This window comes from Bos grunniens, chromosome 21, assembly GCF_055505025.1.
Source record: "Bos grunniens cultivar Pamir isolate PY7600 chromosome 21, Bosgru_T2T1.0, whole genome shotgun sequence".
Classification (NCBI taxonomy): Eukaryota; Metazoa; Chordata; class Mammalia; order Artiodactyla; family Bovidae; genus Bos; species Bos grunniens.
In genome coordinates, this window is record NC_141185.1 from 49,396,693 (window position 1) to 49,419,041 (window position 22,349).

The 22,349-nt window shown below is 43.6% G+C and overlaps 1 protein-coding gene and 1 long non-coding RNA gene across 2 annotated transcripts in view; one reads left to right on the forward strand and one right to left on the reverse strand.

The window, feature by feature from the left end:
• TICRR (TOPBP1 interacting checkpoint and replication regulator) overlaps positions 1 to 15,666 on the reverse strand; it is a 44,237-nt gene extending 28,571 nt beyond the window's left edge. Inside the window, exons 1-6 of the mRNA XM_086364599.1 lie at positions 14,564 to 15,666; positions 5,899 to 6,178; positions 4,730 to 4,968; positions 3,252 to 3,486; positions 2,203 to 2,332; positions 378 to 517 (exon numbers count right to left, since the gene is read on the reverse strand). Of these exons, the coding sequence (XP_086220725.1) occupies positions 378 to 517; positions 2,203 to 2,332; positions 3,252 to 3,486; positions 4,730 to 4,968; positions 5,899 to 6,178; positions 14,564 to 15,226 (1,687 nt within the window). The 5' untranslated portion in view covers positions 15,227 to 15,666. The remainder of the gene's footprint in view (positions 1 to 377; positions 518 to 2,202; positions 2,333 to 3,251; positions 3,487 to 4,729; positions 4,969 to 5,898; positions 6,179 to 14,563) is intronic.
• LOC147349659 (uncharacterized) lies at positions 15,561 to 22,038 on the forward strand. Its single transcript, XR_015150071.1, has 3 exons — positions 15,561 to 15,704; positions 17,811 to 18,053; positions 19,718 to 22,038. It is a non-coding gene; the product is annotated as an uncharacterized LOC147349659 (long non-coding RNA).
• Positions 22,039 to 22,349: the final 311 nt, after the last annotated feature.

Here is a 22,349-nt window from a genome sequence, read left to right on the forward strand (position 1 = left end):
AAATTTCTGTTACAACTAAAACCAAAAATGGTTTAGTCATTAAGAAGGTAGGAAGGATTGTGGGTGACTTTTAAAATCACTGTTGTACTAATGTAATTATTTTCAGATGTGAAATAGAAGAACTTGACCTTTATTCAGTTACCATTTCAACTTCATTTTAGGGAATATCAATCTTTTAAAACATACAGTGTTGGGACCTGCCTGGTGGTCCAGTGGCTAAGACTTGGCACTCCCAATGCAGGGGGCCCGTGTTCCATCCCTGGTCAGGGAATTAGATCCCACATGCCACAACTAAGAGCCGGCTTAGACAAATAAATAATATTTACAACATACAGTGTCAAAAAAGACTGTAAGAAATTGCCTATCTACATGCTTACGTTTCTTTCTGCTGTCTTCCTGACTGGATACACTGTATTCTTCACGAGACTTTCTCTGGTAGAGCTCAGAGAGGCCGCGTGTCAAGTCACTCTCAGTTTTGGAAGGCTCCTCCTTAGCAGATGAGGTAGCCTGTAGTAACCTGTGAGTAAGTCAAGATGTCAAGCATAAAGGTGACATTCTGATTTTCCAAAATGCTTTAAAGACAAAGCGACAACAATATTCGAAAGCTACTCAAAAGAGGTCCCCACAAGGAAAAATGTCCCTCTTATCATTTATGATTTGAGTAAATTCAGGGACAGAAGTTACCTGCTCACAAAACCATTAATGTATTAGGGCATCCAGTATTGACTTTATACACACACACACACACAATTTATTTATTTTTGACTGTGCTGGGTCCTCCTTGTTGCGTGGTTCTTTTCTACTTGTGGTAGGCAGGCTTCTCACTGCGGTGGCTTCTCTTGCTGTGAAGCACAGGCTCTAGGCGCTTGGGCTTTCTGTGGCTGCAGCACACAGGCTCAGTGGTTGCAGCTCCCAGGCTCTAGAGCACAGGCTCAGTAGCTGTGGGCACACGGGCTTAGCTGCTCCATGGCATATGGGATCTTCCCCAACCAGGGATCAAACCCATGTTTCCTGCATTGGCAGGTGGATTCTTTACCACTGAGCCACCTGGGAAGCCCCAATATTGACTTTCATTAATAAGATTCTTCATATCCTAGGGTTCATGTCTAATTATGGCAACTATTTCACTCACTTCTGGGCTTCCATAGTCTTTACCCAGTGTCCATACATTAAAGTACACAATGATGTAATACCGTGTAGTGAGTATCAGAGTAACTTTTGAATAAGTCTTTCACACTCTAGTAAACTAACTTGGGACTGATGAGCAGGGAAGGAAGTAGAGCAGGGGAGATTAGCTATTAACTGCTTTACCACCAAGAGCTAAATTACAGTCACTAAGGAAATAATGAAAATAGCACAACTTTCAAAATGTGTAATTTCTATTTCATTATCTTCTATTATCTGATATCATCTGATCTAAAAGTAGGAGAAAGTTATGATGACATTAGTTGAATTAGTTCATACAAGCAGTAGATCTGAAAAAGACTAATTCTCCCTAAGTGTGTTGGTATTTCCTTAATAGTGAGAAAGGTTTGCTTTTTTCTCCCTGTTAATTTATCAGAGCTTCAGATTATTTTTTAAATGAAGATCAATCATGACAGACACAGAGAAAGCCTAACCCAATTTCTTCCCATTCCTTTCTCCCAGAGGTACCCAAGTCTATGACTAGGTTTTTATTTATTTTCATTATTGCTTTTAAAATTTTTGGTGTGCTCTCAACTTCGTGTCTCATCTAACTAGTTTTTACTTCTTCTTCAGAAGATGCTTTAAGTCTGTAAATTTTCCTTTACGTATAAATTTAGCTGCATCACACCAGTTTCTTTTTTATTGAGATTTAATACTAAATATTTTCTGACATCTATGAGAGTATTTTATTTTTGTAATTAACCTTTTCTAAATTTTTAATTCTGATAAAATACACGACATAAACTTATCATCTTCATCACTTTTAATCACCACCTAGATCACTGGTATTAAGGATATTCCTAATGTGCTACCATTAACTCCATCCAGCTCCAGAATTCACCTTGTAAAACTCAAACTCTGTACCTGGTAAACAACATTCTCCATTTGTAACTAGTTTTTAAAATTACTGGACTATACTCAGGCAATGTGGCTTGTTATAAACAACAACAAACTCGCATGCAGACAACTGAGAGATGGTTTTGATTATCAAAACCCAGAGAAATAAATAAGTTTTACCAGAATGACTCCATCAAACTTGAACTGGCTCCACTGAGGTTAGAGCAAGGAAACCACTTCTCCACAATAGCCGAAGTCCAGGGAGCACTGCGGCCAAGCTCCTGCTGGGCCCATTCTGGGACAGGCAGGTCTACAGAAACGAGCAGAGATGGAACAGAAGAGGCATTAGAAGAAAGCAGAGACTCCCAAGCACTTGCTCCTCCTCTCAACTGACTGCGTTCTTCCAGAGGAATTCCAAAGCAGCAGTATTAATGACGTTCCTTCAACTGCACAACCAATTCCAACAGGCCTTTGTTGTCTATGATCAGTGTGCAAACACAGGCTTCCTCACTGTTCCTCAAACACTGGACACACAAGCCTCAGCACTGACTTTTGCCACTATTACCTCCTTCAAAGCCTTTGCTCACATATCACTTTTTCAACAAGGCCTGTTTGAAACTGTAACTCTCCCATCCCTTAAGACTCCCCATTCCTTTTTCTCTGCTCTATTACTACAGCACTTAACTCTTTAAAACACACTACATAATTTCCCTATTGAGTTTCCTGCCTTGTCTCCCCTGACTAGGTAAGCTTCACGACAACAGAGACCTTTATTTTGTTCTCTGATGTTCTCCTAGCAGCCGGAACAGAGCCTGACATCAGGCACTCAACAAATATCTACTGAGTAAATATGAATGGAAGAAATATCAAATTGATTCTATTTATATCTATTTGGCATAAATAAGGTTTGTACCCTATTAGTAACAATGCAATAAAGTAGAAGGTAGACAGAACCCTAAGATTTACATGCACTTTATTAAACATATTAAAAACTAGGTTTCCTCTTATACTTCCAATTTCAAAAAGGTTTTACAGAGCCGTTGACCTCCTCAGAAGCTTCAGGATTTCTATAAATGATTTAAAACTGCCAGAAATACTGTAGCTACTTTTACCTGTTCTATAACGGATACTAAGTTCTACTAAGAGCATACTGAAAAAAAGGTTATGATGCTAGAAACGATGGTAAACCACTGACCTGGAGTAGGCCAGTTACTGGTTCAGAAGCTTACCTGAGGTAGCAGGAACTTCAAGAGAACTGTCAATCTGTTTGAGTACACCATCCACAACCTCAGAAAAAAGGGCAGCTGAGTCCTGGGGGCTCTCTGCCACAACCGTCTGGAGAAGATGTCTTTGAGACTCAGTCTCCCTGGTGCAGAACAAGGTGAGAACTGTAGCACCGACGGAGAAGGGAGAAATAACTCCAGTGATGGGGGGCCAGCCTTCGCCAGGGTCCACACTGGCAACCTACACGAGAAGTTCTAATTAGTTGAGAACACCGTTAACATGTGTCTAAAGAAGCATGTGGTTTAGTAAAAGGATGACTGTGTCATCCAGTGATTAACATAAAGGAGAAAACTGAAAGGGACTTGGGGGATACTGGTGCTGGAGCTGAACTTACTGATCCTATAATCCCAATCCCTCAATTGACAGACAAAAACCTAAGTCACCAGAAGTATATACTAAGCACTTACTATGTACTTACTGCAACTCACAGAATCCTCATAACCACTGACGTAAAAATGATTACTGGGATTTCCCTGGTGGTCTAGTGGTTAAGGCTCCAAGCCTCTACTACAGGCGGCCTGGGTTCCATTCCCGGGCGGGGAATTAAGATCCCACATGCTACACAGTGTGGTCAAAAAAAAAAAAACACTAATCCCCATTTTATAGAGGAGGAATTGAGGTTAAAGAATAAGCAACCTGCTTAAGGTCACCCAGTTAATAAAAGGCAGAAGCCAAGCGTGTTTGAATTCAAAATTCATGCTCTTAAACAGGAATCAGTTCTATCACTTGAGGGGATTTATTCAGATCATATGGTGGGCAACCGAGCTGAGACCTAATCCAGGTCACCTGACTCTGACCCCAGTGCTCTGTCGGAGTACACAACTCTTAGAACAACACCCATCCAAACGACTACCCAGTTTTCCTCTGGAATGTTTCACAATGGAATGCAGAAGATAGCAACCTTCTGAGCTTACAAAGGCAAAAGATGAAGTAAAGTAAGGAATTTGCTAGAGTTAAAAAATTCCATCACTTTTCTATCAAATCTGGGTATACATGAATTCTGCTTCAGAAGACATTAATAAGTTTGTATAACTACTGTACACTATTATATTTAATTTTACAATGTAGAGTTTTTTAAAAAATGAATTTATTATGTAAAAGTACTAAATACATAATACAATGTATTAAAAACAATGAGAAACCACCTATCATTTCACTTCCCTAATGTAATTATTCCATCTGGCCCACCACCTTTTCCCTATGTGAATATAATTTAGTTTAATTGGATTCAAGGTTACATGCAGTTCTATATGCTATTTCTTTAATAATAAGCACTATCATGACTCTATATTACTTGCAAAAACAGCACCTGTTTCATTGAGACTGTATTATGTAGGGGGCTCCCTGGCATTTTACAAATGCACTTATTTCACTTTACCCGTGTTATTAGACCAGAATAACTTACCACCTGGAAGATACCTACCAGATGTAACTCTTCAGCAGTCAGCCTGTTTACCAGGTGCTGAAATAACATCCTCTGAGTTGATCTGTCTCCATCTGGACTTTGCAGCATCCAGCTATCGGTGCCCAAAGTTCCACTTGTTGGGAGGGACCACTGGGTCACTGTGCCTTTTAGAAAAATTCTGACTGGTTTCTGAAAATGTCTCTGATGCATGGCCAAGGGCTCTAGCGTGACTGTCCATGTTTCCTGAAGCTCTTTACCTGTGAGGAATATAGGATATTGAAATTCTAATAAAAGAAGTAGCTCCTAAAAAGAGATGCAAGGTTAAGAAGAAAAAAATTACACTGCCAGCTGAGGTACCAGTATTATCACTTAGTTTACACTTCAACCCCCACTCTATCATCAACAGGCTATCATAGTAAATTCTATAAGGAAAAGCTGTATGTGACAGGAATTATAAGGGTGTGATTGATGTCAGAACTCAATAATTATGACTTAGAAATAAGTATTCAAGCAATACACACACAGGAAATCTGCTGCTTTTTAAATCCATAAAATACAGCACATCCTATCTTATGAGGTTAAATTCTAAAGACCATGTAAGACAAACCTGCTTAAGTAATACTCTTGAAATTTCCTTAAATTGCCCATCGTGTAAAATACAGTTTATTTATATCTCTATATAATATTGCTTGAATATACAATGATTCAGAAATTATGATTCACTATATGGCAAATCATATGATAAAGCAAATTTATGAAGATTCCTGTATGCTGGCTCTTTATGGTAATAAACACCATTTTCTACTTCAACTGACTAATTTGTTATGTCTTCTTAGTCAATCACTGATTTTCTAGGGTCTTCAATGTATCAATCTCATATATAGGACAGTGAAACCTTACCACTCATTCGCTTCGGCACCTGACAACTCTGCAAAAAGTTGGAAAACCCTTTAAAATCACTCAGTTGTCCTTTCTGCATGGGCTTACAGTGTACCAGACTTCAGTCCTTTCCTGTGGTATCTCTGATTTGGCTTAGACATCTTTTAATTACAAGCATTAACGGAGGGCCTAGGCTGCTAGAAATTCTAAATTCTAAAGAATTCATCGGCCTGCCTTGAAGAAATGAATGACACCAGACCAACCACTCCATCCCCACACTACCCCTGCCCCAAACAGTATTTGCTTACCTTCGACAGGGAAAAATAATGTTCCTTCTATCCGTGGAAATGAGGCTTCATACTCAGGAGAATTATAGAGCAAACAGTTTAAAGTGGAATCAGTTGGCAGAGTTGAAATCCATGAAGAGAGGTGAGGTTTACTTGACAGCTTTCTTTCACCACTGAGCAGTGTTTCCCCAGCTTTGGTAAAATCCTGGCTGAAACTTTCAAATGGCAAGACGGTGCCTCCCACATGGTAGAGCAGTTCACATACTGTCCAATAGCCAAGGTGGTCTGGGGATTCCCAGAGCTAAAATGAAAATTACAAAGAATGTTGGGTTATTGTAAATTAGGTATTCATTGTGGTGTTGGAGAAGACTCTTGAGAGTCCCTTGGACAGCAAGGAGATCAAACCAATTTCCTAAAGGAAATCAGCCCTGAATATTCATTGGAAGGACTGATGCTGCAGTGGAAACTCCAATACTTTGGTCATCTGATGGAAAGAGCCGACTCATTGGAAAAAAACCCTGATGCTGGGAAAGATTGGAGGCAGGAGGAGAAGGGGATGACAGAGGATGAGATGGTTGGATGGCATCACCAACTCAATGGATGTGAGTTTGAGCAAACTCTGGGAGATGGTAGAGGACAGGGAAGCCTGGCGTGCTGCAGTCTATGGGGTCACAAAGAGTCAGACACGACTGAGCAACTGAACAACAAAAGGCATTCATAAAAGTAAGGGAAATCAGGAGAAAGTAGATATGTACATTAAAGGATCAAATTATATAATTCATGCATTGGTTGAACCAAACATAAATAATGGCCAGCATCCCATTACCATGGCTTCCTTCGTGGCTCAGACAGTAAAGAATCTGCCTGCAATGCAGGAGACACAAGTTTGCTCCCTGGGTCAGGAAGATCCCCTGGAGAAAGAAATGGCAACCCACTCCAGTATTCTTGGCTGGAGAATCCCATGGACAGAGGAGCCTGTCGGGCTATAGTCCATGGGAGTTGCAAAGAGTTAGACACATCTGAGCAACTAACACACACACATCCCATTAGTACACAGCCCAGGAATAAATGCAGTATATGCTATGCTATGCTAAGTCACTTCAGTTGTGTCCGACTCTGTGTGACCACATAGACGGCAGCCCACCAGGCTCCCCCATCCCTGGGATTCTCCAGGCAAGAACACTGGAGTGGGTTGCCATTTCCTTCTCCAATGCATGAAAGTGAAAAGTGAAAGTGAAGTCGCTCAGTCGTGTACGACTCTCAGCAACCCCATGGACTGCAGCCTACCAGGCTCCTCCGTCCATGGCATTTTCCAGGCAAGAGTACTAGAGTGGGGTGCCATTGCCAATAGGCCTTTAAGAAAGCACCTATTCAGTGAAAACAGCACTTCAAGTTCTATCTTCTGTCAAGGAACAGAAGTGATGCAAATCACTAGGGACAAATCATAAAATGTTAGAAGAAATACAAAACCATTACACATTAATAAAAGAGAACAATCATGTCCTCCACCACACAACCACAGCCAGGTGTCACCAGAGTGAGGCAGGAGCATCTCCCTTAGAGGGTTACCACCCACAGGTCTGCGTGGAGAACAAACAGGTCTTCTCAGTCCTATCTTTAGTGTTTTCACTTAAGACTGGGACTCTTACTGTAGCCTACAGAGTCTGTACTCTGCCTCCAATCTTTCCTCCTTTAAGTATTCTAAAAACTACATACTCAATCATGCTACTTCTGTGAAGACTCATACAGGCTTCCCATTGCCCTACTGTAATGGTGATAGAGCCCTTTAAACCCAGCTCTAAACAACTTTTGCAAAGACACTATCCTTCCCTCACTCGTTCCTACGTCCCGGGCACACTGAACCATTTGCTGTTTCCTGAACATGCCATATTTTATAACGTCTCCATGTTTTCGCTGGTTCTGTTTGCTGTGTCTTCCCCTTCCATTTTCACCAACTGGATACTCATTATACTTCACTATCTAGCTCAAACCCCGCTGTCCCCGTAAAAGCATTCCTTACTCCATCACACATAGCTGACTCTTCATCCAACTTTCTTTTAACAAACTTTTATTGAGCCACCATATGTGCCACTGAGCCCGGCTAGGACCTGGGACCCTTTATTGGAGTGAGTGCACCTGGACAGACGAATTCAGAGAAATTATGAGGGACTAAAAGGAGCTGTATGCAGCCAGGGCAACTCTGAACAATATGATACAAAAAGGCCACAGATCAACTGCCATCTCTGAGGTGTTGAGAGCAAAAGCAGGGTACTGAGCATGATCCTGTACACAGCACCACCTGGGGGGGTAGGGGGACAGTCCACCCAAGCTATACCTCCACCCAACCCCCCCATCTGCTCCACGGCACCCCATGTAAGAAACCAGATCCCTGCCTGTCTCCTAAGGGCACCTGTTTCTTGTTCTTGTTCCCTCAAGCAGTACAAGTCCCAGCAAAACCTAGACTGAATCTTTCATCTAGCCTCTCACCAATTTCTGTTGATTACAGAGTCCAAGGACCCAAGTCGATAAAACCATGAATTAGCAAAACATAGTCCCTATCTTTGTTGATCTTAAAGCCAAGCGTGGGGTGAGTAAAACAGCAATAACATGTAAAATTTAACTCAGAACCACAATATACTGTACAATATTCAGGCACTACGGGGTTTCCCAGGTGGCAAGAATCCGCTGCCTGCCAATGCAGGACATGCAGGTTCAATCCCTGGGTCAGGAAGATCCCCGGGAGGAGGAAATGGCAACCCACTCCAGTATTCTTGCCTAGAGAATCCCATGGACAGAGGAGGCTGGCAGGCTACAGTTCATGGGATCACAAAGAGTCAGACACGACTTAGCACACATTGTTACATGAAGGAGCACCTCCCCTAGAATACATTGATCGTGCTGGTTTGCCTACTTCACAGATGAGCTAACAACTGTAAACCATAAATTGCTATGTGAATGTGAAAAATTAAAACCAGAAGGGCATTCCAGGTCATCTCCACATTTTTGATTATATCAAAGTTCAAAGAGGGGCATAAGGGTGCCCAGGTTCACAGCAAGGCAACGACACTCCAGTCCAAGAACCCAGGACTCTCCTGACAGCGCTCTTAACGTAGGGGTCATGGCCCTGATGGACTTGGACGAATCGATTGAACAGTTTAGGAACAGTAGTTAAAGGAAAAAAGCCATGAAAGAAAATTATCAGAGCACAACAGAACACATCATGTACGGTGAAGATAAGCAATGTACTGCAAATGTTTTGCTCTGGTTGTGCCTGTCACTTTGGAAAACGCTGCCATAGACTAATCAATTGTTATTTAATGTTACCACCAAGACAGCCACACCCTTGCTCATTGGCTAAGGGAGAGAGTGGTAAGCTAATTCAGGTATCATAGATTCTGATTAGGATTTTCTGCCCAAGGGAAACAAAAAATGTGTTGAAACTGTTTCAGCCAGAAGACCAGGAAAAAAATTTTTTCTTAGCAAATTAAAACTTTCTTAGTAAGTAAAACTTTAAAAAGGAGCTGAGAAGGACATTAGCTTTGGTTAAAAATACATGTACATGGGGCCTTCCCTACGGTACAGTGGGTAAGACTCCACACTTCCAGAGCAGGGAGCCTAGGTTTGATCCTTGGTCAGGGAACTAGATCCCACAGGCCACAGCTAAGAGTTTGCATGTCACAACCAAGACCACAAGCAGTCAAATAGAGAAATACTAAAAATATACACATAAATGTACATGACTTTCATCAAGAGGCTTTTTAGTTCCTCCTCACTTTCTGCCATAAGGGTGGTGTCATCTGCATATCTGAGGTTATTGATATTTCTCCCGGTACTCTTGATTCCAGCTTGTGCTTCTTTCAGTCCAGCGTTTCTCATGATGTACTCTGCATAGAAGTTAAATAAGCAGGGTGACAGTATACAGCCTTGACGTACTTCTTTTTCTATTTGGAACCAGTCTGTTGTTCCATGTCAGTTCTAACTGTTGCTTCCTGACCTGCATGTAGGTTTCTCAAGAGGCACGTCAGGTGGTCTGGTATGCCTATCTCTTTCAAAATTTCCCATAGTTTATTGTGATCCAGTCAAAGGCTTTGGCATAGTCAATAAAACAGAAATAGATGTTTTTCTGGAACTCTCTTGCTTTTTCTATGATCCAGCGGATGTTGGCAATTTGATCTCTGGTTCCTCTGCCTTTTCTAAAACCAGCTTGAACATCTGGAAGTTCACGGTTCACGTATTGCTGAAGCCTGGCTTCGAGAAGTTTGAGCATTACTTTACTAGCGTGTGAGATGACTGCAATTGTGCGGTAGTTTGAGCATTCTTTGGCATTGCCTTTCTTTGGGAGTGGAATGAAAACTGACCTTTTCCAGTCCTGTGGCCACTGCTGAGTTTTCCAAATTTGCTGGCATATTGAGTGCAGCACTTTCACAGCATCATCTTTCAGGATTTGAAATAGCTCAACTGGAATTCCATCACCTCCATTAGCTTTGTTCGCAGTGATGCTTTCTAAGACCCACTTGACTTCACATTCCAGGATGTCTGGCTCTAGGTCAGTGATCACACCATTGTGATTATCTGAGTCGTGAAGATCTTTTTTGTACAGTTCTTCTGTGTATTCTTGCCACCTCTTAATATCTTCTGCTTCTGTTAGGTCCATACCATTTCTGTCCTTTATCGAGCCCATCTTTGCATGAAATGTTCCCTTGGTATCTCTAATTTTCTTGAGGAGACCTCTTGTCTCTCCCATTCTGTTGTTTTCCTCTATTTCTTTGCATTGATCACTGAGGAAGGTTTTCTTATCTCTTCTTGCTATTCTTTGGAACTCTGCATTCAAATGGGAATATCTTTTTCTTTTCTCCTCTGCTTTTTGCTTCTCTTCTTTTCATAGCTATTTGTAAGGTCTCCTTACACAGCCATTTTGCTTTTTTGCATTTCTTTTCCATAGGGATGGTCTTGATCCTTGTCTCCTGTACAATGTCACAAACCTCCGTCCATAGTTCATCAGGCACTCTATTAGATCTAGTCCCTTAAGTCTATTTCTCACTTCCACCATATAATCATAAGGGATTTGATTTAGGTCATACCTGAATGATGAAAGTGAAAGAGGAGAGTGAAAAAGTTGGCTTAAAGCTCAACATTCAGAAAACTAAGATCATGGCATCTGGTCCCATCACTTCATGGCATATAGATGGGGAAACAGGGTAAACAGTGGAAACAGTGTCGGCCTTTATTTTTGGGGGCTCCAAAATCAGATGGTGACTTCAGCCATGAAATTAAAAGACGTTTAGCCTTGGAAGGCAAGTTATGACCAACCTAGAGAGCATACTCAAAAGCATACTCAAAAGCAGAGACATTACTTTGCCAACAAAGGTCCATCTAGTCAAAGCTATGGTTTTTCTGGTGGTGATGTATAGATGTAAGAGTTAGACTGTGAAGAAAGCTGAGCACCGAAGAATTGATGCTTTTGAACTGTGGTGTTGGAGAAGACTCTTGAGAGTCCCTTGGACTGCAAGGAGATCCAACCAGTCCATGCTAAAGGAGATCAGTCCTGGGTGTTCATTGGAAGGACTGATGCTGGTGCTGAAACTCCAATACTTTGGCCACCTCATGCGAAGAGCTGACTCATTGGAAAAGACCCTGATGCTGGGAGGGATTGGGGGCAGGAGGAGACAGAGGATGAGATGGCTGGATGGCATCACTGACTCGATGGACGTTGAGTTTGAGTGAACTCTGGGAGTTGGTGATGAACAGGGAGGCCTGGCATACTGCAGTTCATGGGGTCACAAATAGTCGGACACGACTGAGTGAGTGAACTGAACTGATGTACGTGACTAAAAAAAAACCACCAGTATACATATAGAATATAGCAATGTTTTTATTTTTATGCATATTATGGACTAAGTAATAGACAAGTCCTAGTGGCAGTTTCAAATTTAGGAATTTATAAATGTGCACAAGACTATAAGCTCCAAGACAGCAGGGACTACATCTGTCTGGCTCCCAAATGGTGCACTCAGTATTCAGCATATCAGCATATGGTGGTGATATGGTTTAGCCACTGAGTTGTATCCAACTCTTCTGACCCTGTGGACTGTAGCCCGCCAGGCTCCTGTGTCCAGCATGGTATGCACTGAGTAAATCAGAAGCATAAGGTTGAAAATGTGAGAAGGGCCTCTCATGCTCCCTTCTAACTGATGTCTTTGCAAGAGTTCTATGTGCTTGGATTCCCTTCTCCCTGAGTCTGTTTCTCCCAGTTCTACTTCCCAGACAGTAAACTCCGCAAGGCAGGCCCTGGAATTTCTCTTCTTTCTCCTCTCATTGTGAGAGCTCCCCAAGGACAGAATGCAAGTCTCCCTTTCACCTTTGCAGTATGGCAAAGCAGAGGCTTCTGAATACGAAAAATTAGATCTACACTAGAAAAAAAATTCCAGAAAAGCTTAAGATTGTTTGATGGGCTTTTTCTCACAGGAAATAACATAACAAATGGAGGAAGGCTCAGAGAAGATCCACCTCTGCAGGTGATGGAATGTGAAACCTGGGAAAATATTTAAATAGACACTGTCAACCTACTTATTTTAATATCATTCTGAAAAAAAAAAAAAAAAAAGAATCTTCAAGCCCTTTCTGCTAAGACTTCTTTCTAGCCAACATCTGATATAATACAATTTCAGAATACAGATTCTCTGATGTGATTGAGTATCAATTATCCCAAATCGAGCACTAATTCGTTGTGTACTGTGTCCAACACCTAATTCGTTGTCTTCACAAACACTTTTAGGATTCCATCTTCTCCATCAATGTTTACCACCCCCTTAAACATTTTTGCCTTTTTCTTTTCTTTGACAAGTCACTGCTGGCTTATTTGGCATTTGCTACATCTTTCTTGGGCTTTATATGTAAAAGTAATTCGGAAATTTTAACCCAGTATATCATTATTTGTCTTAAGTATCTCATTTCCCATTTGCAGCCTTGCACTTCTACCTCAGAGACATGTTTCCAATAGATGCAATCACATCTTTCATCTGGTTAAGCCACTTTCCCAATCAGAACAAAATCTGAATTTATTACCTTGGCCCTACAGAGAGGCCTCTGCTACCTTCTAACTTCCTCTACTCTGGTGCTTGCCCCTTGCCTAGCAGGTTTCAGCATACCCAGTTTCTAAAACAAAAGAGGCTCGTTTTCCACTCAGATCTTTACACTGGAATGTTCTCTTTGCCAGGAATGTTTGTTCCCAACATCACATTCCTCCTCCTTCACCATTCCATTCTCTGTTCAAAAAGGTCTTCCCTGACTACTAACCTACGTACCACTGCCTCCAGCTTCTACCTCCTCTGCCCCACCCTCAGCCTCTTACTCAGCTTTATTCTCGAGCATAATTTGAAATCCTATCACTCACTTGCTCATCTGTTAACCTTCCCTGTGTAATATTTCTTCCCCCAGAAGGTAAACTCCACCTGGCTGACCACCACCTGCCCAGCAGCTAAAACAATGTAGTGGGTACACAATGTAGTGGCTCCTCAAATTAAATTATTAACTGACAATGTAAAGTGATCAGAAGAAAATAATGGACATATAAATATATACTTATCACAGCACTTAACTACAGCAGGGGATCCACTGCCTCACCAAAAATTCAAATTAGCCATTTAGGACTGTAAGTAGGTAAGAATTTGTTCATTTGGCCAACAAATATTTCCTCAACACCTCTAACACAGGAGACAAGAGAGAGATGTGTGGCTGCCTCTGAGGTTATTTTTAAACTTGATGGAAGGTGGGTGACTGCACACCTGGAACATATAATGGAGAAAGGGTAAGTGCCACAAACGTGTTTGGCAATTCAGAAGTTGAGATTGAGTAAGCTGCCATGTGGCAAAGGCCCTAAAGAATGAAAAACTGAAACTGTTAGTCACTCAGTCGTGTCCAACTTTTTGACACCCCATAGACAGTAGGCAATGGCACCCCACTCCAGTACTCTTGCCTGGAAAATCCCATGGACGGAGGAGCCTGGTCCAGGGCTGCAGTCCATAGGGTCGCTAAGAGTCAGACACGACTGAGAGACTTCACTTTCACTTTTCACTTTCATGCATTGGAGAAGGAAATGGCAACCCACTCCAGTGTTCTTGTCTGGAGAATCCCAGGGAAGGGGGAGCCTAGTGGGCTTCCGTCTATGGGGTCGCACAGAGTCGGACACGACTGAAGCGACGCAGCAGCAGCAGACAGTAGCCCACCAGGCTCCTCTGTCCATCGGATTCTCCAGGCAAAAATACTGAAGTCGGTTACTATTTCCTTCACCAGGGGATCTTCCAGACCCGATGGAACCTGGGTCTTTAAACTGGCACAAAAGAGCAGTGGCATTTCAAGTGACTAAGACAGTACAAGCTGTGACGATCTGTTGGGCAACTAGATTATGTTTCAGACAGGCTGGAACATGAGTCATGTGTAGAAAAAAATGAAGTCTGGAAAGACAGATAGGACCTAAATAGTGAAGGTCCTCAAATGAGTTGACTCAGTAGGTATTCAGGGCCTACCTATCCCGGTGTGATGACTGTAGGGATGTGCTGTGACCCCAGGACTTTCCTTCGGAAGGGACACCTGTTGGTCATGTTAGTCTCCTTCTGGGTCCAGGGGCTGCTCGGCAGACACTTGCCAAGTTCTGGTTCATTAGAACCAGTGCACCTTTTAATCTTACCTTTGGCCATTCGGTGGTATCCACCCAGTAGAGGGTGATTTTTCGAGTTCTCATGACTTCCTGGACTTTCCTGGGCAGCAACTTCTCCATCACCTGCTTAGGAGTAGGCGGCAGGCGCTGGGCCTGGGCCTCGGAACCGGACACGAACTGCAGCAGCTCCCTCTGCGAGTGCGGACAGGGGGCCAGGAGGAAGACGGCGTTGACAAAGCCCCCGAGCGCAGACTCGGCCTCCCTGGCCTCGCCCTCCACGTCCAGCAGTCTTCTCCCGCTATTACGCAGAATCGGCTTGGTGGGCGACGTGATCTCGGGCCGGTCCCACTGATAGTCTAGCAGCGTCTCCATGAGCGCGCTGTGAGTGTGGCTGGCCCTGGGCGCCGGGCCGGGCAGGTGGGCGCCCTGGGCGCCATCCCCGAGCCGGGCCTCCAGCTCCTCCTCAAAGTCCTCCCAGGAGCGGACCCCCAGCTCTCGGAAGTCAGAGACGCGGGAAGGCCGGCTCCGCGCCCCCTGAGAGTCAAAGAATCTGAAGGCCCAGCGGACCCTGGCCAGGCCGAACCGGCAACTCAGGTAAGTGAGAAGGCGCAGGGCAGCTCGCCGGACCAGGCTCTCACCAGCGACGCCTCCCGCGGTGTCCAGCAGCAGCATTACGTTGTGGCAGCAGGCCATGTCTCCCGCCCCACTGCCTCAGGGTTCGAGACCGGACCTGCGCCGCTTTCTCCTAAGCCCTTGCTTCAGGGAACCAGCGCCATCCTTCGCTTCTCTCAGGGACTCTGGTCGAAAAGCTCCCGCGCTCTCCAAGGGCCGCTGGCATTGGTGGAGCTAACTCCCAAACTCAGCTCCAATTGGTCGCTTGCCTTACGTAAGTTACGCGAGTAACTTTCATCCTTGGCGTTGATTGGAAGAGCGGTGGAGAAGACCTGGGCTTGCTTGGTGGAGGGCGGGACTGTGGGCGGGACGCTTTGTTCCGGGAAAAACTTAACGTTCATTGGCCTGAGCCTCCGTTTTAAAATTTAAAGAGGTGGTGCCTGCGGCCTGTGTCTTTAGGTTTCCGTTTTCTGGAGGACTGTGCTTGTGTGGGCGGAGAAGGCGATGGCACCCCACTCTAGTACTCTTGCCTGGAAAATCCCATGGATGGAGGAGCCTGGTAGGCTGAAGTCCATGGGGTCGCTAGGAGTCGGATACGACTGAGCGACTTCACTTTCACTTTTCACTTTCATGCATTGGAGAAGGAAATGGCAACCCACTCCAGTGTTCTTGCCTGGAGAATCCCAGGGACGGGGGAGCCTGGTGGACTGCCGTCTATGGCGTCGCACAGAGTCGGACACGACTGAAGCGACTTAGCAGCAGCAGCAGTACTTGTGCGGGAGGTATTTACTAAGACCTTGAAAATAGTAGGGGAAGAGAATTTGGGGTAGTTTGAATTGAATTGATTTGTAAGCCACCCTAAACTTTCTATGAAGTGGGATCTGAAGACGAAGACAAGCTTTCTCTAATTTAAGAAAAAAATATTAGAAATTATAAGTTCAGTCTCTTTGCCCTAGTTTCTAGGCGTTTCTGTCGAAGAAGGTAATTGAAGATTGGGATAAAAGTTTAACTTGAGGAAAAAAAAGGAAACGGCTTGAGTGATTAAATAAGTTATGGTACACTTCCAAGGGGGAACATCGTGCAAATTTTAATGTTTTTATACGTAGTGTTAAATGAAAAAAAGACCGCAAAACCACACATGCAATGAGATCCCAAAATTTTCTGTCTACCTGCATATATATTTTTAAACTGTTAATACTGTGTAGGGAAAATTTAAGTGTATCTGGTAATAAGATGGTGATGGTTTTAAAGGTTTGTTTTGGCTTTTTTTGTTGCATTTTCCAAGTTTTCTACAGTTCTATATTTTTTTTATTTTGCCTTTACATTCGAGGAGAATATTTTTTTTAATATATTTATTTTAAATTGAAGGATAATTGCTTCACAATACTGTGTTGGTTTCTGCCATACATCAACATGAATTGGCCATAGGTATACATATGTCCCTTCTCAGGGAGAATATTCTTGATGAAAAGGATCCTTCTGTTGCAAATAGAAGAATCCTCAATTGTAGAAAAAGTTGTGGCTCTAGATCCTAGAGATTCCTATTATTGGTTCTAACAGCAGAGGAGAATCTAAACTTTCTATCTGGAACTGGGCTACCTTAAATATTCTTCCAATCCTGAGATTCTCTGAGCCAATTGTCTCAAGAAAGACCATTAAAGATGCTTAGTAGATTTATTCCCTGACATTTCCTAATCCATCGACTGTCAAAGCAACAAACATTTTTTTAGTGTTAATTTGTCAAGTGAAAGTCAGTCAGTCCTGTCTGACTCTTTGGGACCCGATGGACTGTAGACTGTCAGGCTCCTCTGTCCATGGAATCCTCCAGGCAAGAATACTGGAGTGGGTAGCCAAATGCTTCTCCAGAGGATCTTGCTTACTAAAAACACGCACACCTGTTCATCATTCATTCAATAAATAATCATTACAGGGAACAAAAGAGCTAACTGTCCTTGCCCTGAGAAGCTTACATTCCAGTAGGGAGAGCCAAAGAAGGAAGTAACATATATGTTGCTGCTGCTGCTGCTGCTAAGTCGCTTCAGTCGTGTCCGATGTTAGGTGATGATAAAAGCTTTGGAGTAGAATTAGGTGGAAGAAGTAACATAGAGTAGGTAGGAGTATGCAGTTTCAAATAGGGCAGTCAGGGAAGCCACTTGGACACAAAGGGAGAGAGGCCCTGTGAACATCTGGGAGCAGAGGGTTTCAGGAAGAGGGAAGAGCAGGTGCAAAAATCCTAGGACAGGATTTTGCTCCCTATTCACCAAGCTAATTTCTAAAGAGTTATTATTAGACTCTTGCTTTGACAAATAGAGGAAACTGAAGCTCAGAGCAGTTGAAGAGTCTCCATGATTTTATACACAGCAGAATCACAAATGGGATCAAATTCAGATTCCAAAAAGCAGGTTCCCAGGGTACAATGCTTACAACCTAGATTGAAAAATCAGCTTCATAAGGAGGGGCTTATTATAGAATACTTTTAAGAGTAAAGTTGATTGGTTAGGTCTTCATTTAGAACAATGACAGGGATCTGGCTATTCTGCACTTCTTCTCCCTGCTGCATTCAGCAATCTCCCTTAAAGTTTCTTTATTTAATATTTGTTTCTCTTTCTCTCCCTGTTTTCTACTCTTTTATTGGGTTGGCCAATATACCCCAATTGTATTCAAGGTCAGAAGAAGAGAGCAGATCCCAAGGCAAGAAAGCAAAGCTTTCACAGAATCCATCCCACCATCAGATTGTGACTTCAGTCTCAGTGGGTCACACAGCACTACCTCTAGCTGCAAGGGAGCCTGGGGAACTTGGGAAGACCGACTGAGAGGTCTATGTTGGATGGATCATTTTCACAGATGCTGAAGTAGGGGCAGTGGTAGAGAGAGACAGAGCCTGTGGCCCAAATGCTCAGTGACCGAGGTAAGGATCTACAGATGACGGTGACAAGGAGATAGGGTACAGTTTAACATCAGAAAGCCTGGGGAAGGGAAAAGGACAGCTTCCCCCCACCTGCAGGCCAGGTGGAATGAGTGGTGGGAGAGGGAAAAGGGCCCATACTTGGGGAAACTACATTGGAAGTAGTATCAGCAGGCGTTAGCCGGGTTTCCAAAAGAGCAGGAAGGTGAAGATCTGAGGACATAGATAAGTTTGTTCACGGTGCACTGCCATTCCAGCAAACACTACAGGGGCTCAAGGAAGGGTGGGAGATGGGGTCTTAGGGGAAATACGGAGCGGTAAGGGGTTAAATCCAGGTGATGAAGGTTACCTGGGAAGCCTGGAAAAAGAAGGGCTGAGGGTTCAGTGCAGGACTCAGAAACCATGCTAGGTATTTAAAGCAGGAAGAATTTAATACATGCATTGAATATCTACCTAGACTGAAAGGAGACAACCTCTCTCTATAGTAAGACAATGTGGCAGCAAGAGAAGCCCACATATTTAGAGAGTGCACCACAGTGGGAAGCCTGAGCACCACAAATACAGAGTAGCCCCCACTTGCTGCAGCGAGAGAAAGCCTGCGTGCAGCAGCAGAGACCCAGCGCAGCCCTGAGTAAATAAAGAAACATCCTCTCATACCCTTAAAAAAAAAATTCCAGCTCCCCACTTGGCCTTCTCTGATGCCACTCTGACCAGGGAGGGGGCCACCTCATGATGTCCAAGTCTGGAATTGTAGACTCCCTACGGGGCTAAGCCATCGAGTTGTGTTTTTTTTTCTTTAAATTCTGGCCAGACTGAAGTGATTTATTATTGCCTAAAACTTTTCTCTCTTACTAGCCTGTCCCTTTCCTGTTCTTTTGACTAGAGAGAGCAGGTTTTGTTGGGTTTTTTTGCCTGCATCCTTTATTAGATTGCCACTTCTCCAGTACCTAGTTCGATATGAAAGGCATAAAGGAAACCCAGAGTACACACTGCTATGTCATTTCTTGGGTCTCAAGAGGTCTGGCCAGTCTGCCTCTTCTTGCAAACTCTCAGGATATTCTTATGTTTGTTTATATAGAATGTCCAGGGGAACTTTAGCTTTTACTAGTCAGAAGACCAGAAATAAATATGCCTACTCCATTTTGTCTGGAACCAGAAGTCAGGAATCATTGTTTTTATTAAAACATCACATTGCACTGTATTTGAAAAGTGAAAGTGTTAGTCTGTCAGTTGTGTCTGACTCCTTTTGACCCCATGGACTGTAGCCAGCTGGGGTCCTCTATCCGTGGAATTCTCCAGGCAAGAAAACTGGAGTGGCTTGCCGTTCCCTTCTTCAGGGGATCATCCCGACCCAGGGACTGACTCCAGGCCTCCCACATTGCAGGCAGATTCTTTACTGCTGAGCCACCAGGGAAGCCCTGTTGTACTGTATTTAAGCTATCTCTTTCAGAGTTTGTTTCACATCTACAGTGAGGGCAAGAACTGTGTTTTATTTGTCTTTGCATCCCTAGTGTCTAGAAGAGTAGCAATCAGTTATTTTTTTACTGTGCTATTCCCTTTTATTTTTTATTTATTTTTAATGGATTATTGCTTTATAGTATTGTGTTTGTTTCTACCAAACATCAACATCAATTTTTTTTTTTTTTTTAATGGAATCGTGGATGGAGGAGCCTGGTGGGCTGCAGTCCATGGGGTCGCTAAGAGTCAGGCACGACTGAGCAACTTCACTTTCACTTTTCATGCATTGGAGAAGGAAATGGCAACCCACTCCAGTGTTCTTGCCTGGAGAATCCCAGGGACGGAGGAGCCTGGTGGGCTGCCGTCTATGGAGTCGCACAGAGTCGGACACTACTGAAGCGACTTAGCAGCAGCAGCAGTATGTTATCAAGCATCTTTGTATTTCCCCAAACCCACTCCAGTACTATTACCTGGAAAGTCCCATAGACGGAGAAGCCTGGTAGGCTGCAGTCCATGAGGTCGCTAAGAGTCGGATACGACTGAGCAACTTCCCTTTCACTTTTCACTTTCATGCATTGGAGAAGGAAATGGCATCCCACTCCAGTATTCTTGCCTGGAGAATCCCAGGGATGGGGGAGCCTGGTGGCCTGCCGTCTATGGAGTCGCACAGAGTCGGACACTACTGAAGCGACTTAGCAGCATCAGCAGCCTCAGCAAAGGATGTTACGAATTTGTGCAGATACAGATATATTACCACCAGAGGGCAGTAGCAGCAACACTTCCTTAAGGACTCTGCCGCCTACACCCCTGCTCCAGAATGAAAACTTTCCCCACGATTGCTTCTGTTTTAGTTTGTGTGAGAAAAGCTGAAGTCTGGGACCTTAATGTGTTTGGGCCTCTCAGGGGGAAAGAAAAGGACCTGCCAAGGCTGCACTTGGAGCACATGGTGGGGAGTTATAGATTTCCAGCATCTAGAGTTGACAGAAAGTGAAGAGGAACTAAAGAGCCTCTTGATGAAAGTGAAAAAGGAGAGTGAAAAAGCTGGCTTAAAACTCAACATTCAAAAAGCTAAGATCATGGCATCTGGTCCCATCACTTCATGGCAAGTGGGGAAACAATGGAAACAGAGACAGACTTTATTTTCTCGGGCTCCAAAATCACTGCAGATGGTGACCACAGCCATGAAATTAAAAGACACTTGCTCTTGGAATAAAAGCTATGCCCAACCTAGACAGCATATTAAAAAGCAGAGACCTTACTTTGCCGACAAAGGTCCGTCTAGTCAAGGCTATAGTTTTTCCAGTAGTCATGTATGGATGTGAGAGTTGGACTGTAAAGAAAGCTGAGCACTGAAGAATTGATGCTTTTAAACTGTGGTGTTAGAGAAGAGTCTTGAGAGTCCCTTGGACTACAAGGAGATCCAACTAGTCTATCCTAAAGGAAATCAGTCCTAAATATTCATTGGAAAGACTGATGTTGAAACTGAAACTCCAGTACTTTGGCCACCTGATTCAAAGAACTGACTCATTGGAAAAGCCCCCGATGCTGGGAATGATTGAAGGCAGGAGAAGGGGATGACAGAGGATGAGATGGTTGGATGGCATCACTGACTTGAAGAACATGAGTTTGAGTAAGCTCCGGGAATTGGTGATGGACAGGGAAGCCTGGCGTGCTGTAGTCCATGGGGTCACAAAGAGTTGTACACGACTGAGCAACTGAACTGAGAGGGACAGTCATGCATCTAGAGGGATACGCCTCACAATATTTCACAGGCATTATTCCCTCCCTTTTATAGATGAAGAAACTGAGGCTCAGAGGGCCTGTCACAGCTAGTAAGAGGAAGTTCTGAAACTCTTACCCTACTTCCTCCAAGAGAGGCAAGACCAGCGTCCTCCCTGTGATGGAATGAACAAGAGAAGGAACCTCCCTGGGGAGTGGACCCAGACCAGCCCCACACCAACAAGCCTCTTTGCTTCAAGTGTGTTCCTCCTCTTTCTTTAATGGGGTGATAATCCACTCTGCTTTTAAGAGCTGTATGATCTTGGGCCAGGGTCAGTGCAAAGTGCAAAAATGTGGGACCCCTTTATTTAAAAAAAACTTAAAAAAATTCGAAACAGCAACAACAGCATTAAACCAACACAGGCCCCTTCTAAGCATGAGGGCCTGTGTGATTTTGCAAGTCATTTGTCGCTGATGCCAGCTCCATCTAGAGCAATAATAGAAATAATGAAATAATAATTGGTTCCCTCTTTGGGGTGGGCTTCCCAAGTGGCGCTAGTGGTGGAAAAAAAAAAAAAAAACAACCCGCTGCAAGAGACAAGGGTTCAGTCCCTGGGTAAGGAAGATTCCCTGGAGGAGAAAATGGCAACCCACTCCAGTATTCTTGCCTGGAAGATTCTGTGGACAGAGGAGCCTGATGTTCATGGGGTCGCAAAGAGTCAGACACGACTGAGCACAAATGCGCTGGATTTTTAGGGTCCTACTTTATACTAAATTCTGCCTGTCCCTTTAAATATTTTATTACTTTTAACTTTTCTGAGATTACTTTTTTCTCCCCTCTGTGTGTTTTTATCTCTGCAATGGGGAGGTTGGAGTAGACCAGTAGTTCTTAACCCTGGTTACACATTAGAAGCACCTGGGGACTTTTAAACAATACCCAAAGCTGGCCACACCCCCACAGATTCTAACTGAACTGGATTGAGGTTGCAGGTTGGAAATTTTTACTGGCAGTGACATGAAGAATAGGTGTCCTTGGTGGGTCTGGGTAAAGGGCAGGTCTTTGGGGACATTGTTTCTCCTCCACAGCAGCATTTGTCCATCCATCCATTCTTCCCAGGGTCT